Raw genomic sequence first — 15819 nt, forward strand, 5'->3', positions numbered from 1 at the left:
CAAAATGCAAAAAATTAGAAAACTTGCAACTATACAATCCTTCTGAATTCACAACTTAGAACATGCTCAATTCTGTAACCTAGCAAGAGTTCAACAATTCGGCTCTTTATTTCATTTCTACAACTCACATTTTCAGCATCCAACTAAACAGGCTAAGTATCAAGCAAGTTAAAGAGCAAGCTAAAAAGGTTTGTGTCCTCGAACAATGAGAGGATACGGGACACAAAGCCTGCGAATTCAAACTAAACCATATCCACCGAAGAAGTGCTTGACAAACAGGCAACAGTGAACAAGAAATACTATGCCTCAAACAACGAAAGCACTTTATTCAATAGAATTAAAACTAGCAGATGATATTTGGATAATGAAAGGAAAGCATACCATAATACCAATTATGCAAATATCAGACAATCAATCAAAATGGAAATCAAGCGCGCTAAAGATCAACTAAGGACTTTTTCAGCTTGTAATGACTTTGGTTACAAAGGGAAGGGACTACAAAATAGTATAGTGGCCATATGCTAGCATGGTTCATTTACCCTTGGCCACAACCAATCCTAAACTACCCCAGACATGACCACACACCAGCCAAGCACCAAACAAAGTTACGAATAAGAAATAAAGAAAACTACTAGAGAAGTCATACTAAAACTACTACCACCGACTCCAACACACCTAGTCGCCATCCTCATTCGGCTTCTCATGATATTAAGCCTCGAGCTCTCCCTTTCCATCAAACTCTTTCTCATCCAGAATGAATGCTAGCCCATAAGTCAAACCAAATCTCTTATCAAAATATTCAACCCTCTTTCGAATCCACTCTTTCATAGCATTTCTTTGATTTCTTTTCTTTGAAGAATATTGTCACGCCCCGTTCAGGAATAGCACCTCATCGGCCTATCCCGATACGACACGCGACAACAGCCCAACAACAACCAGCTACTAGCAATTCCAAGAATAACTAAATATTGAAGTTTAACAGCCACATTTTATTTACACCTCAAAAATGATTGTCATTTACAAACTGCAGCGGAAGTCTGTCAAGAAATATACATAACCAACTATTATCCAAATAAAAAAAAAAACTAAACTAGGCAAATATCATCTATGGGCTGGGAGACAAAGACTCTCTCAGACCTCAACCACGCACTTCCCAAGCGAGTCACAAAAAAACGCAAAATGTGACCTGTCGTGGACACCGACCTATACCTGCAAAACTGGAACCCAAAACGAGTTCCAGGAGTGTATATGAGACATGGATGTTGTTCAATAAAAACAATAAATCCAAGTTCATCATTAATTAAGCAAAAACAAATAATCGACACGAAGTCTTTAATCCGACACAAAGTCACTAGCTCGACACAAAGTCATAATTTTGGCATAAAGCCATTGAATCGACACAAAGTCAAGGCACGACACAAAGTCCGGCCGTTGGCCGTTGTTGCCCACCGACACGAAGTCACAGTCCAATATCACAAATTCAATCCAATTGAAGAACATCTATGAATCGAACACTCACCTCGGTCTCCAACAAAAAGAAAACCAACGCAGTCACTCCCTACGTGGAGCTGCGGTACTCGTCGTCGCCTCCGAACCTAACAAATATTCCGCACATATGAGCTCAAAGTTCAATTCCAAAAACAAAGAAGTAAATTCACCAATTTGTACCTCAAAGCCAAAAATCTCACAAACACACACTTTCTAGCAGAACCATTGATCGAATTCTGACTATAGCATTCTATAGGTTTCAAAGAATACTACAAGACCACCACCACTAGCAAGAAGACTTCTAGTACATCAATCTAGATATAAAATTTGCCCAAATTGGACTCCGAATGATTAAGATATGCTCAATTGAAATTACACATCTAAAACAGAAACTACAGACCCGGCAGAACAGTCTGCGATCGAATGCTCATTAAAAATCACATACTCAATCTTTTCCAATAATTCCAACACCAAAACATCACCAATTGATCAATGTTTGAGACTCAACAGCATCCATAGTCAGTAAGCATATTCAACTATGACAAAATTGATGAAGAACACAGCTACAAAACCTGCCCAGAATTTCAGAATCACCAAACTATTAACTTCAGAACCAAAACTGCTTTTCTCAGACCAAACTAAGGCACAATCTTTACAGATTCTAAAAGATATACAAGTCTAGTTTCGGAATCAAGAAACGGTGCGTAAAACCGATACCCGGGCAAGAAGTTATGCCCGTTTTTCCAACATGTGTCTGGGCTGTCAGCACAGACGCGAATCTGACTGCAACCCGGTTCAAGATTTTTATCTTTTTCCAGGTTTCTCAGAAAATTCTGAAATTTTTACAGCATAAACTACAGACAAAGACGCATCTACAGTAAAAATACCAGAAAATAACATGATCGGTATGTCAATGGTAAAAATTCGTCAAAAACAGGACAGGCTCAACTCTGCTCAAAACACAGTTATGCATATTCATATGTTATACACGAATTTTCAGGAATAAACTCAACTCCAAGCTCAAAAACCTTCTGCTATGGATTCAATCCATCTCTAATTACTTCAATCAAGTGCATACTAGATGTAAAACATGAAACCTAACATGAAAAACATGAAATTCAGCCTTGAAGGAGATGGAAATCACCTAATTAAGCTTCAATCAACCTAACTCTAATTTTCTTCTTCTTTTCTCCTTCTTCTTCCTCTTCTCCACGCTGCTCTTTCACTCACTCTCTCTCTCTCTCTGTGTCTCTCACGTTGGAACAACCTGATGGATTTTCTTGTTTTTGTTTTATTTTTCTTTTCTTTGTTTTGAAGAAACCCACACACACTCAACACATCAGCACACACACACACGGCACACATGCACAATTTAAAAAAAATTGCACTTTAGCCCTTAAGTTATTAAATTTAGCATTTAAGCACCTCAAAGATAAAAGGATGTTACAAATATGGTCATTTGAGATGAGATTAGTAGTGAGAGAGATTGAAGAGCCAATTTTGGGGCTTTTTGGAGAGGGAGATGAAAATTTGGGACTTTAACTTTTGTAGTGAGAGAGGAAAGATAGGGAATAATGTATCAATTTTTTGCCTTTTCGCATTCCAACCATTCCTATCACATTCACACCACCCCAAACTCCTTGAATCATTGAAATCCCAACAACCCTCCGAACAACCGGTTCCCTAGTTTAAAGCAAAGAATGGGAAAATAACAGGATGCAAAATAGGACTAGGTGACACATATGTGGTATGATCATGCAAAGAATGCCTTGTATCCTTTCCTAAGTGCGCTTTGGATTCCAAACTGATTGAAAATCGACATTCAAACACAATTAGAGATGGACATGCGATTATTCTCCTAACTACAAGCATTTTTATTGAAAGATGGGGATATGGGTAAAAACTTGCTCAAAAACTTAACTCAACACCTAAATCATTCAATTTTCAACTAAGCATGTAAATTGAGAAACACAAAATTCTTAGGATTGCTACGAATTCTTGCCAACTAACAATTATTGAGCATGCAACAAGTCATGAAAAAGAACAAAAAAACCATGACAAAAGGAAGAATTGCAAGTAAAAAGCTTTTATTTATTTTTGAAAATTTTCAATTTTCTCAATTTTTTTGGATTTTCAATTTTTATTGTTTTTGGATTTTTCAATTTTTTTTCCACAAAATGCAAACAAATAGCAGATAAGCTAACCTCTCCCCCCAACTTAAAGCGATGCTATGCCTTCATAGCATTAGGAACAAGAGCGAAGAAGGGAAGAGTGCGCGAATGTACCGTCCAAGGGGAATGTCAATCCCTAAATACCTTAACCAAGTAGGAGGATTTTATGTCAATGTCTTGCTCCAACCAGATTAGATGCTTCCAGGGTTCACTCCTTCGGTTCTACCAACTCGGAACCATAGCTAGTCACACAGGGCCATATCCAAAGCTTTATCGGACTAACAACCGCGGTGCTTAGCCGTACCCATGCTTAGGGCTCCTGAACGCCTCACTCACTCCGGCTTTAGACCCAAACTACCAAAGCTGGTGTGGTAGCAAATAAACCCTGCAGAAGACTTAAGAGGACGGCTTTCCACAAAACAAATGACATTAGAACCACCGGACCGTGTTATCCGGCTTCCAAATAAAATAAAAAGTGAAAAGGCAGAAGGTAAAGAAAACACGAAATAATTAAAAGCAGATAGAAATATGCAAAACATAATGAAATGCACCACCCGATCATCACGCGATCACACGAGTCATACTTTTCTTCCCATCTCTTACCGGTGGGGTAAGAAATGGGTGGCTATACTAGACCGTTGAAAGTGAAAAAGAAATGAGAGAGAGAAAAAGAGTGTGACAATGAGTGAAAGAGAGAGAAAATATGTTCATCCATATGATGGTTTCGAATAGTTATTATGCCATTAAGAGCTAATATAATAAACATAATACCCCATGCTATACTCTTTGCCAAAAATTGAACTCGACCATGCCACAAGACAAGATACTTTGAGCAAAGCAATTGCCGAATTCATTTTAAAAACTTAAGTTCCACCAAGTGCATAGCCCAAACAAAATCAAATTTTAATTTGTTGACCAAATCTACAATATAAGGATGATAAACCACAAGAAAATTGTCAACACCAAGAAAATCAATTGGTTCTATGATTGGTAACTTCTCAAGAATAGGCTCACATGCATCTTGCTTTTCTAACAAAGGGTGTGAGAAACCTACCTCGCTATTCATTTCTTTTGCGGTGATAAGATCAAGGCATGGAGAACTCGAAGGGACAGTTGTAGCTTCCATGGGCTCTAACTCTTCAAAGATTGGTCCATAAGCATCTTGTTTAGCCAACAACGAATACAAGTAATCCACTTCGGCATCCATTTCCTTAGCAGTAAGAGGTTTTTCCAACGGATCTTCATAGTAGATGTCCAACGTTTAGCATGTTCATCTCGTGAACAAGGAGTAAGTCCTCTGGGGAAGAATCAAGATACGGGAGATCGAAAGAGACAACTTTAGCGTTGAGGCATTTTCCCCCTGGATCATCATATAGAGGGGCATCCACAAGGGAAGAACCTTCTTCTCTATTGGGGATAGTTCTTCAAACTCTTCAAATTTTGGAGTCCAAAAGGTCATGGGACACGCTTCATCCTCCTCATTAAGCAACGCATGCAAATACTTCACTTTGGAAGATTCGAGAAATTCGGCCTCTTTGGTTGTAAGAGCAACTTCCAAAGGATCACTATAGAGCAACTCGTCCACATGTTCTTCTACAAGAGTATCGATAAGGCTCACTTCATTCACGTTATCGTCTTCTCCCATTTGACTGCCCACATTAAAAACATTGACCTCCATCTTCATGTTACCGAATGTCATATTGAGAAGTCCATTTCGACAGTTGATAACTGCATCCGCCGTGGCTAAGAAGGGTCTTCCAAGAATCACTGGAGTCGAAGTAGTAGAAGAGTCGTAAACTTATCTAGGATGGGGAAAAGGAAGCCAAGCAATGACAGAGGGGGCACTTCTCTTGGGCCAAAACGTTATTTGTCCGTAATCATACATAAAATTAATATGTTTTCTATGGAGTATCTTTTATCGTAGTACAAGGAAATTGGCAGAGGAGTCACGTAAGTCTCACACCCAATACAAGACAAGTTACACAACAGAAAAAAAGAGAAATTCCTGAACAGATGTACTGGTTAGGTTACGCGCGCACCTCGACTTAATCCGGAGTTCTGAAGTTAGCAACCGGACAAACCCCCTGTGGTTTCAAAGTTCGTAATGTTTGACCTTCATGCATGGAATATGAACTTGCGACTAACCTCTTTGGGGCCAAAACTTTTAATTGCTTTTCTCATTATGTCATTACATCTACTTCTACAGCTACATCTATCTATCTACCTTCCTTATAAAAGTTTCAGCTGTTTGTCGGCTTTTTCCATTCCGAAACTACCCTTGCCCCATTTCCCCCACAAAGCCACCCAGGTCCACGTTTCTCCACGAGAACGACACGGCCTTCACGGAAACCATCCACACCTCCAAAATAACCAAATTGCATTAACGAACCACAAGGCCATTGCAAATCAAACTCTCCTTGGTTCTCTCTCTCGCCCTCCCTGACCCTCTCTCTGTCGTGCGCGGGCCATGTGGTAGAAATGTGAGTTTCGGTTGAACTTCACCATTGGTAATTGTTTATGTTTTTCAACTGCTTTTCTGATGAAGGCAACATATCCTTTGTGCAAACTTAAATCAGAGTGCTTCTGTGTGATTTGCCTACTATCAGTTTTACTATCTAGGATATAGTAAAACATAGTGAGATGATAGTTTTAAGTAGAAAAAATAAAAGGAGTGTAGAGAAAATTTACTGACTGACTTCGATCGCTTTAACAATTCGACCTCAAGAAAATCACTTTAACAATTTGACCTCGCTCGCTTAGGGGCGTTACTGGTAGTGAATAAGTTTTGAAAAAGAATTTGTAGCAATCAAGTTGTTAACTGTTTTCGATAGTGATTAAGCTGTTGAGAAATGTCAAGTTGCCTTTCGTAGCAAATACGGAATTGTACGTAGATGGGTATGTGAGTGAAAATTTATTTATTTATATTTTTGATAAACAAAGAATTTTATTAAGAAGTTGGGTATGTGAGTGAAAAATTTGTTAAGAAAGAAGTTGTTGTTGACAAATTGTTAATTAGTGTGAACAACGACCTATGTTTTTTCACCAAAAACTTGGTGGAAATGCCACCTTAGGCCCTTAGTACAAGTGTTGTCCGTTCGGTCGGTCGCAGGTAGATACAAATGCACAGTTTTACTTCTTTTTTTTCCAAGGATCATTGTACTATGAGGTTCACAATCGTACTTAGGTATATAAAACCGAATTTCCTTAATAAAAGGGCCCAATATTACAACGGTACAATGGACATAGATATCAGAGAGACATCTTTATTCTTTACCCCGGCCGGAACACATCTGAGCCAAGTTCACACTCATTCCGGCGATTGAAGAGGAAAATACTTTGGAAATAAAAAATAAAACATTTCACGGCACTCGTGAATAAATTGGTTACGATTAAGATAACTATTTGCTAATTGATCGGAACAGAATCGATAAGCACGGACGTTACACACTGCTTCAGCCTTTTTCCGGAGTTGGTGTACCCATCTTCACCCATGTATACAAGATTGATCACCCGTCCAAGATTGAGAACTCGGGCGAGGAGAGGCATCGGGACCGCAGTCGGGTGGAGGCACTCTGCGTTCATGTCTTTCCATGCATTTGTAACTCTTTGCTTAAATTCAACATAAACCTCTTCTTCTGCGACACCATGTTGTTTCATGTAGCATTCAACTGCTGAGGCTACGTGGCCTCTCTCTTGCTCATGCTGCAATTGCAACACCAAAAATGATAAGGTCAAATTATGATCGTTTGCTTGGCTGATAATTCATTGGGGGCGGAAGGACATGATGATTTGGGAACATAGAGCGCGCCCACACCGTGGCTAACAATGTGGAGGAAGAGGTTTTAAAAATTTTGTTTAAAAGGCTGATCATTATGGTAACTCAAACTTTCATTAGATTTTCAATGAAACGTACTTTCAATATATTTTGTTTGTTTTAAAAATAGCGATGGATAAACTAGGGCATTACGGGGGTGAACGAACTCTCTCAAATAATTTAAAAAACCTCCTATAGTGTCCACAATGTGCAAGGTAATCAGAATTATAAAAGTTTCCAAGCCCTAATCATATGATTTTGGAATTTGGATTCATCCGTATTCTAATTTAGACCATATTTTCTAATGATCAGTCATTTATGTATCTTACCTTGTGGCTAGCCATATCATCCATGAGTCTGCAAATCACGGATGCAGCTTCAAGAATTAAAGGATCACTTGACAACCATTTGAATCCTTCTTTGGTCACCAAATCCCCCATGCCAACGAGGGAAGTTGTTGCAAGCATTTTGTAACCACTGGTTGCAAGTGCAACTCTCATATACTCTTCCATGCTTGGAACATAGCCTTCGTGATACCATTTGGCTTCCTCAAAGTATGCTTTAACTAAATTCTTCATCTGAAATTGTTAGCAATAAAAAAAAAAAAAAAGCCATTAGTATTAAAGAAATTTCATTTTTTATTTTCCACTAACAAAATGTGACTCAGGTTGAGGCTTACTTCAGATTTTGCGTAATTGACACGATATGATCTTCCTTCCTTGGCCATTTCTTCATCAATCATGTTGTAAACATCCAATAGTGCTTGATAACACAGTTTCATGTACTCTGGCAGTTGATCCAAGGCATTTTTTTCCCACCTGAAAAATCATTTACATTAACTTAAACGACTAACCTTCCATTAATCTTAGGCTATGTTAATTTGCATCGTTGAATTATTTGTTGATTTGTGATGCTAATTATATTAATTTCTTTCAATTTTCCTTTTTCATTTATAACGCTGTGAATTCCATTTCAAATCCATGATTCATAGAGTCTTGTAATCTTTGTCTTGAACAATGGACCGGAAGTGATTTTGATATTTTTAGGGACTCAAGTAAAATTTAAAATCACTAAAATTAAAGGGGCATGAAGTTAACCTTTGAATTGCATCAGTGAAGAGCACAAGTTCTTCCAAGGTACCATAGACATCATAAATGTCATCAATAATTGAAGTCACGGAAAACACTTTAGTTATAATCCTCCGAGCAAGAATATATTGGGGCTCAAAATACACTCCCAATATCCAAAAGTAGCCCTCCACCAATCTGTCTCTTGCGAAAGGTAGTTTATTTGCAAAGTCCAAATTTTTCCACCACCTGAAAAACCATAACAAAAAAAAGGAAGTGCCATGAAAGAAGATCAACATCTCAGACATGTTAAATCACTACGGTTCAACTTGAATGATGAAGCAAATCACCTTGTAATTTCACTTAGCTCCTTCTGATGCAACTTTTGCAAGTGGTTGAAATCCAATTTCGCAAAATCCAATAGAGCTTTGTTGTGGGAATCCTTTTGTTCATAGAAGAGGATGTAATGGCGTGCCTCGAGTCTTGTCAGGCCCTTGTGGATGGGTTGATTTAGAGCATGAACTACTTGTGCTGCAATAGCATTGTTTAAGTTGGGTACCGCGGAGTTGAGGTGTGTGGTCGTAAAATCCAGTGCTTCGTCTAATATATCTTCTCCATGAACCCTCAAATGTGTAGCTTCGTATAAACTTATCAATCCTCGCACATCACCTTTTACATATTCTTGAAATTTTCCTTCATTGTTCTTGAATTTGTTAAACACATCTGCATAAACAATTCGATCAACACATGATCAACGAGGCAAGAAAAGTACAGAACACATTCTTATATTTTATAACAAGTGACAAGACACAATATCATCAACAAGGAGAAGGCAGTGTAAATTTTCAAAGTCGGAATGGCCAAATGATAAAATTGTTCCAAAAATTACTCGAAACCCATAAGGGTCTAGCTGAAACTTTTACTATAAGTTTGCCGTGACCAAGGTAAAATTAGTTAGAATTTGAAGGGTGCAAATGGTAATGAGGTAATAATCGAACCAAGTTCAAAGAATTTGTGGTTGGATTTATGTTGAAGTTGTGAAGTATGAATTCAACTTGGTTTATATATCTTTTTGCTGACAATAACAGATTTCGACCAAAATATGGGTACTAGAAAAATCGGCGATGTAACCAAATAAATATGGGTAGCAAGTAAAAGAGAATTACCACAGGAGACAGGATGCCCTTGCTGTCTAAGCACTCGAAATGAGAGAGCCACAGTGTAAAGATCTTCATCGTTGGCCATTTCATGATAGGTTTCATATATGTGCTGTAATGTTGTCTCAATCTCTGTTTCGAAATGGTATCCTACGCCTAGGCGTTGAATTGCATCAATCAAGCTCAACTTTTGTGAAGGTTTATCAGCACTTGCCACTATCATCTCTCTGACTTTTTCTTTGAGCTGCTCAATTCTTTGCTTCGTTTTAACATCTGGTTCCTATGAAAACAATGATAAATATGCTCATCTGGAACTAGTCTAGTTAATGTAGTTGTCTTACATGATACTAATGCCACATATTACGTCTATGAACTATATAGTGTTCAAACAACAGTACTTCTCACCAAAATATTACTGAAACATTTGTAACCACGAAATCAAATATCCATAACAATCTTGGCTTTGTGAAGAGAACGAAAAAAGTATATATGATGGAAACGAAGATAGTGAAATTATATATATTACTACATAACTCAATCAAATAAGAATATTTTTATGCTTGTTTTTCACTATATATCCTAAACCGAGATTAATATATAAAAAAAGGGCACTGATAATGTCACGACAACTTTGTTTAGTGCCACGATGTTTTGAGAAGTCGTACAATTCTACCCTTTTACCTTTCTCCTTGTCTCTCATTATTTACACCTTTGTTCACATGCTCACCGCCGACCTACTTCTACCACTGCCGATTGCTCCAGTTTTGTTTCACCCTTCTGATTCACCTCTTACTTTGCGTTTTTCTAGGGGGCGGTCGTCGGAGATCACCACTTACAATGGCGAGAGTTTGAGGTCTCCAATTAGACACAACTTCTTCGTCCCGGGTATGACTAGATTATTGGATTTATCCCTCATAATCGTCGAATTGACTGAATTCCCCATGCCTAAAAGTAAAACTCTCTCCGTTGATCTATATTTGTGGATGCAAAACATAAAAATTTAACCCACCAACAAAAACACGAACACACACGCGTGCGCAAAATTGAAAGATTTGGAACAAAGAAAATAGTGGAAATAGATTGTGAGCTCTTTAGAAAGAGGTGGGCGGGGGTTTCAATGTCGTTCGGTGGTGGTTGATTTCAACTTTCAAATTACATAGGCTAGAGGAGTACGGGAGAAAAGTGGGTCCTGTGGTGCATGGTAGTGAATTGAGGAAATGGATCTGAGAGGTCCGGACTCTCAGTATGCAACTGCTGGAAACGGAGAAGAAGGGAAGGGGGAGGAAAGGAAGGGAAGCTAGAACTGGAAGGTACATCTGCGAGAAAAATGGTGTATGTGAGAGAGAGAGAGAGACTGTTCTACTCCTATTTGACTGAAGAGGTTATAATGGTCAGTGCACATCAAGCAGTCGTGGCACTAAAAGGTTTTGTCGTGGCATTAGCACTGTCCAGGGCACCGATAATGCCACGACAACTTCCCAAAAAAAATAGCATTTATGTTGATCATATTGGAAGGCTGTAAGGATTTAATTTAAATATTTTACATGTGATTCAAAACAATCTGAGACAATTTTACCATGGCTACAGAAGCATAGGCAAGGAAATAATTTCCCCAAACACTCGGATGGAAATTTGCAGAGCGACGTGGAGTACCCTCGGGTACTTGGCCATGGGTCAATGTAAGAGTTGGGCTGGAGTTTATTTCCATTTTCCTGGTGGGTTACTTTGGAGGCTATGAACGGTTAAGAGAAGGGGGAGCTCGACTAAACAAAAAAGAACACTCTTTTAGTCCTTGCTTTCTCTCTCTAGCTGGTTGGATAGACAGGAGCTCTCGTACTTGCTATTTATAGAGTTTGGATGTCCTCCTATTCTAAAAAAATTATATAATAAAGATTGCTTGCGAATATATGTCAAGAAAACCATTTTCTTGCCAAGGTACATGTATTTCAACTGTTGATTAGATTTTTCTTTTAATCAGCGAAGAAAAGTCTTTTATTCTGCGCTAAAACTCACTTTTTATCTCAGCTTTAGACTTAAACTGAGATAAAAAGTTTTAAGCACTACTTTTTATCACGCTTTCACTAAAAACTGTGATTTTTGTGAATCTCCTTAGTGTGACCCATATCTATTATTGTAGTAGTGCCCTCGTGCTCATTTGAATTGTGGAAATTAAATATTAGGTTTGTTTGTCTAAGCTCGTGCATGCAACTAAGAGATTAACAAAGCATGGCTGGAGGGTCGTATTCATTGGACTTAATCGATTGGCGAAAATGGCATAGTCAGTAGAGGAGAAGTCATAAAGTCAATTAAATGAATTGCAAGTTTGAGGAAAAATACAGATCTATATGCATGATCGTTAAAATATCAGCTCATTCGGATATCGGTAAGGACTTGATCAATTTTTTTTTCAATTCTAACAAAGTTGATTTTTTGCAAGTATTCTTAAAAAAAATATCGGTAAGGACTTGATCAATTTTTTCTTCAATTCTGACAAAGTTGATTTTTTGCAAGTATTCTTAAAAAAATATTTTAAACTGATTTAGCGACTCCTAGCATTTGTGTGAAATTCTGAAACGATTACCACACAATTAATCCGGTGTACATTTGGTGTACACCAAATGGCGTACCCAAATCGGACTGTTAATCAATTTTTGTGGGGAGAATAAAAAAAATACATTAGAACAATATGAAAATAGTCATTGCATAACTTTTCTAAGGTCAAAATTCTAATTAATATGAAGTGTTAATTTATAATTAACTTTTCCTGTTATAAATCGTTCTCGAACAAGAAGCCTTATTTTTCCAATGAATTGTGGAAACTCTCCTATGAAACAACGTGCAATTAAGTTTTTAAAAAATGGGCTAGTTGAACGGACTTGGAAATTGAAACTTTTAGAGGGCCAAGTTAGATATGCAAAAGTCTCATTATTATCTGGTATATGCCTGGCCCCACCCAATGTACGTGCACCCCTAGAACCACCTACTACGACATGTAATTCTACCATTACGAAAGTTTTTCCAAAGAGACCAAATTTCCGAACGAATCGTGGAATTTTTACCCCTTGAGTATATTGAATTGGTGATTCTCAGAATATATAGCCAAAATATTAATAGAAAATGCATATAGAATGAAAATTTTGGCATATCATTTCAAATCAAAAGAGAACACAGAGATGAACAGCTATTTTATTTAAAAATAAAATTGCAGATTACTTATAGTTCTAACTAATTTTATATCTAAAAGTTCTTTTTTCTCGATGTATCCCTATCGGGCTAGTATTAATATACATAGCGGATCAGTGCTTGACGATTTCCTAGTCTTACATTAATGGGTTGCCCCAAGCGTAGGGTGGAGATCGACATAGCACAATTTCCGGTAAGTCTTGAGTCGAATACACGGGCTCTTAGATAGAAATCCCTTGTCAATCTGATTGAGATTAACTACAACTTAAGGAATCAACTGTTCTTTTTGAATAATTTAAAAGGAAATATGGTCATAGGGTTCATAGCACTCATAACCAGACCAGATTAACCTGCTCCATTTGATGTTCTTAAATACGTTCAACTTTGGATTGAAAAAAATACCCCGCAAGATGCAAGACCCCCATTATCCCATGCGCAGCGGAGAATGAGTTTTGGACCCCCATTATCCCGTTCATATGGGCTCCAACAATACCCGGGTTCGTCTACGGAAAGTATTTTACCAATCTAAAATTGTTTTTCTTACATTTTTTAATTTCGAAATAGGAGCAGAACGCGTCCGAACCGGCCACAGTGTGCTAATCACCCAACGACCCTACCTATACGACTACTCACTAACCATTATGCATAAAATAGAAGAAAACCTAATTTGAATCATGCTTCTAATAGTGGAGAAAGAAAATAAACGAGAGATAACAATTAATTGAATACCAACGAACAATTTTAATTAAGAACAGAAGCTGAAACGAGTTACCGAATGCTTGAATACTTGAACAAAACGATGAAAACTTCGAAGGAAAAGCTTTGAATGAAAGAACATATGTCTAAAAGCTGCTAATAAAACTTCCAAACCCTAAAAACGGAGTTTAGAGGGGTATTTATACAAAATCCCCAAAATCTGGAATTAAAAACGTCGAAAACTATTTTTTTTCCGCTGTTGTCACCAGTATCGATACAACTCTCATACAGCTGAGAGCTGTATTGATACAAAAGTCTCTGGTCCACCACTGATCGACATTGAGCTGTATTGATACCATATGCCTTAGTGGCCAATGCTCCAGCGTTGCATGAATTCTCGGCACCCGAAGCTCCAACGACGTCACCTGACGCCTCACGCTCCGCCTTGACTTCCCATGATGACGTCCAAACTGGCCTCAAGGCCTCGCAATCCAATCTTGGCGCAAAATCCGCCTTATTTCTGCAAAACTAACAAAAATCAAACAAAGCACAACATCAAGTGAAAAGTGAGATAATACGCACCTCTAACACACTAATTCGCCCTACTTAGGCGCTTATATCTATGATATCACGCGTCTATCAATCAGTACCAAATCTGTGTATCTAGAAGAACAATATTTCCCTTGCGAGGGACGTTGTGCTTACATATTTTCTTGTCAGCGAAAAAAAGTTGGTCTCCAAGATATTTTGGACAAAGTATGTAAGGCGGGTTCAAATCTTGGACTGGATCGACGCTGTTTGCTTAGGTTTACACGACACCTCAAATTTACTCCTTCGAGTACGACCTTTTATTATGGAAAATATTGGCTCTCTGATTATGAGGTGCGTAGAGACCTTTTCTGTTGTGTTTATTGGACTACACCCTCATTTTTTGGAATTCTAATGATGTATAGAAATAAAAGAAGCTTTCTTGTTTACAAATATAAGTAGAAAAACATATGGTACCCAACAATTATTACACCAGAATAAAGTCATGATTTTGAGGTGAATGTGTTATTGTTAAATTTTTTTGAGGGTTCTAACCTAAAACTAATTGGTGAAATGTGGAGTAACCTCTAGAATATATTAATCAAGTTTAGGTGGTTTAAAAGAGCAAGGCAAGGAGCTGAGCGATTGTCTCAGGCAATTGAGATGACAGAAACTTTTTCACGAGAGATGAGGCCACTCAAGGCATACCATGTTAGAATTTTTGGAGGGTTCCAACCTAAAATCAATTGGCAATATATAGGTTGAGTAACTTCTAAAGTATATTAACCAATTTTGGATGACTTAAATGGGCGATGTGAGACAAGTCTAACAGTTATGAACTGAGAGTGATGTATTTACGTGAGTTTGAATCGTGAAACAGTTGTAGTTACAAGAGTTCATGGCTATACAACATACCCCTCCTGGCTAATTCTGTGATGATATTTTATAGTGAAAATATAACACCTGTTCCAAATGGGAGGTCTACATATGGATGATCACGAGTATATAAGAACCAAAGTTTAGTAGCCCGTGGGAGGTCTACATATGGATGATCACGAGTATATAAGAACCAAAGTTTAGTAGCCGGGCTGTGAAGGTGAGTCCAAGGTAACGTCTAGGGAAATTTTTCCTCTGCATGCCTATAGGTGATTCAGGTCTTTTGTCTAAACGGCGAAGAAAATTTCATTGATCATCAAGATTCAAAGATGGAACAATACAATATGAGAAGAATTGCATTGAGAGAGTCTCGAAGAATATAGGGACTAGTACTCCTGCTACTCGAAAAAAAATACATACATCCAGGACACTCGATTTCTTTTTAAAGAAAACAAGACACATATTGTCAAGATGCCAAAAAAAATAGTACTCACAGAAAATGGAAAAGATAAAGATGCTCCCAAGTCCCACAAGGAACTGTGACGCGCTGCCCTTGACCCCATTGCCGACAGTTAAGGATGAAACCACGGTGGTTTAATAGGAGTTGTCGCCAAATTTTAGAAAATACAATTATTTTATGTAAAAAAAATTATCCCCAACTTATATAAACTCACCACCGTTAGATTTTTTTTCTTTATTTTTTGCTATATACGAGTCCTAAATCCTCTATTTTTTCTTTAAAGGAGACTCAAAATAGTATTCCAAAACTAAATTAGTCTCTTTCATACTCCATGTGCAAATGACAAATATCATTTACTAATGTTTTAGTTATGTTATTT

At 37.7% G+C, this 15819-nt stretch overlaps 2 protein-coding genes across 2 annotated transcripts in view; one reads left to right on the top strand and one right to left on the bottom strand.

Moving 5' to 3' along the window:
* Positions 1–15819, top strand: part of LOC131312049 (putative late blight resistance protein homolog R1B-16) — a 104773-nt gene that overhangs the window by 21141 nt on the left and 67813 nt on the right. The window lies entirely within an intron of this gene.
* On the bottom strand, positions 6795–11503 carry LOC131312061 ((-)-germacrene D synthase-like). The gene is made up of 7 exons (XM_058339790.1): positions 11274–11503; positions 9707–9977; positions 8891–9263; positions 8571–8789; positions 8153–8291; positions 7803–8051; positions 6795–7361 (listed from the first exon to the last, which is right to left on the bottom strand). Exons 1-7 carry the CDS (start codon positions 11403–11405, stop codon positions 7065–7067), a joined length of 1680 nt encoding a protein of 559 aa, XP_058195773.1. The 5' UTR covers positions 11406–11503; the 3' UTR covers positions 6795–7064.

The sequence above is a fragment of the Rhododendron vialii genome, chromosome 12a (assembly GCF_030253575.1).
Source record: "Rhododendron vialii isolate Sample 1 chromosome 12a, ASM3025357v1".
Classification (NCBI taxonomy): Eukaryota; Viridiplantae; Streptophyta; class Magnoliopsida; order Ericales; family Ericaceae; genus Rhododendron; species Rhododendron vialii.

Coding starts and splice junctions, on each gene's coding strand:
- LOC131312061 (XM_058339790.1), bottom strand. CDS start 11,405: ATGGAAATAAACTCCAGCCCAACTCTTACATTGACCCATGGCCAAGTA. Junction 8,790..8,890: donor GAGCTAAGTGAAATTACAAG/GTGATTTGCTTC, acceptor ATGGTTTTTCAG/GTGGTGGAAAAATTTGGACT. Junction 8,292..8,570: donor TTCACTGATGCAATTCAAAG/GTTAACTTCATG, acceptor ATGATTTTTCAG/GTGGGAAAAAAATGCCTTGG.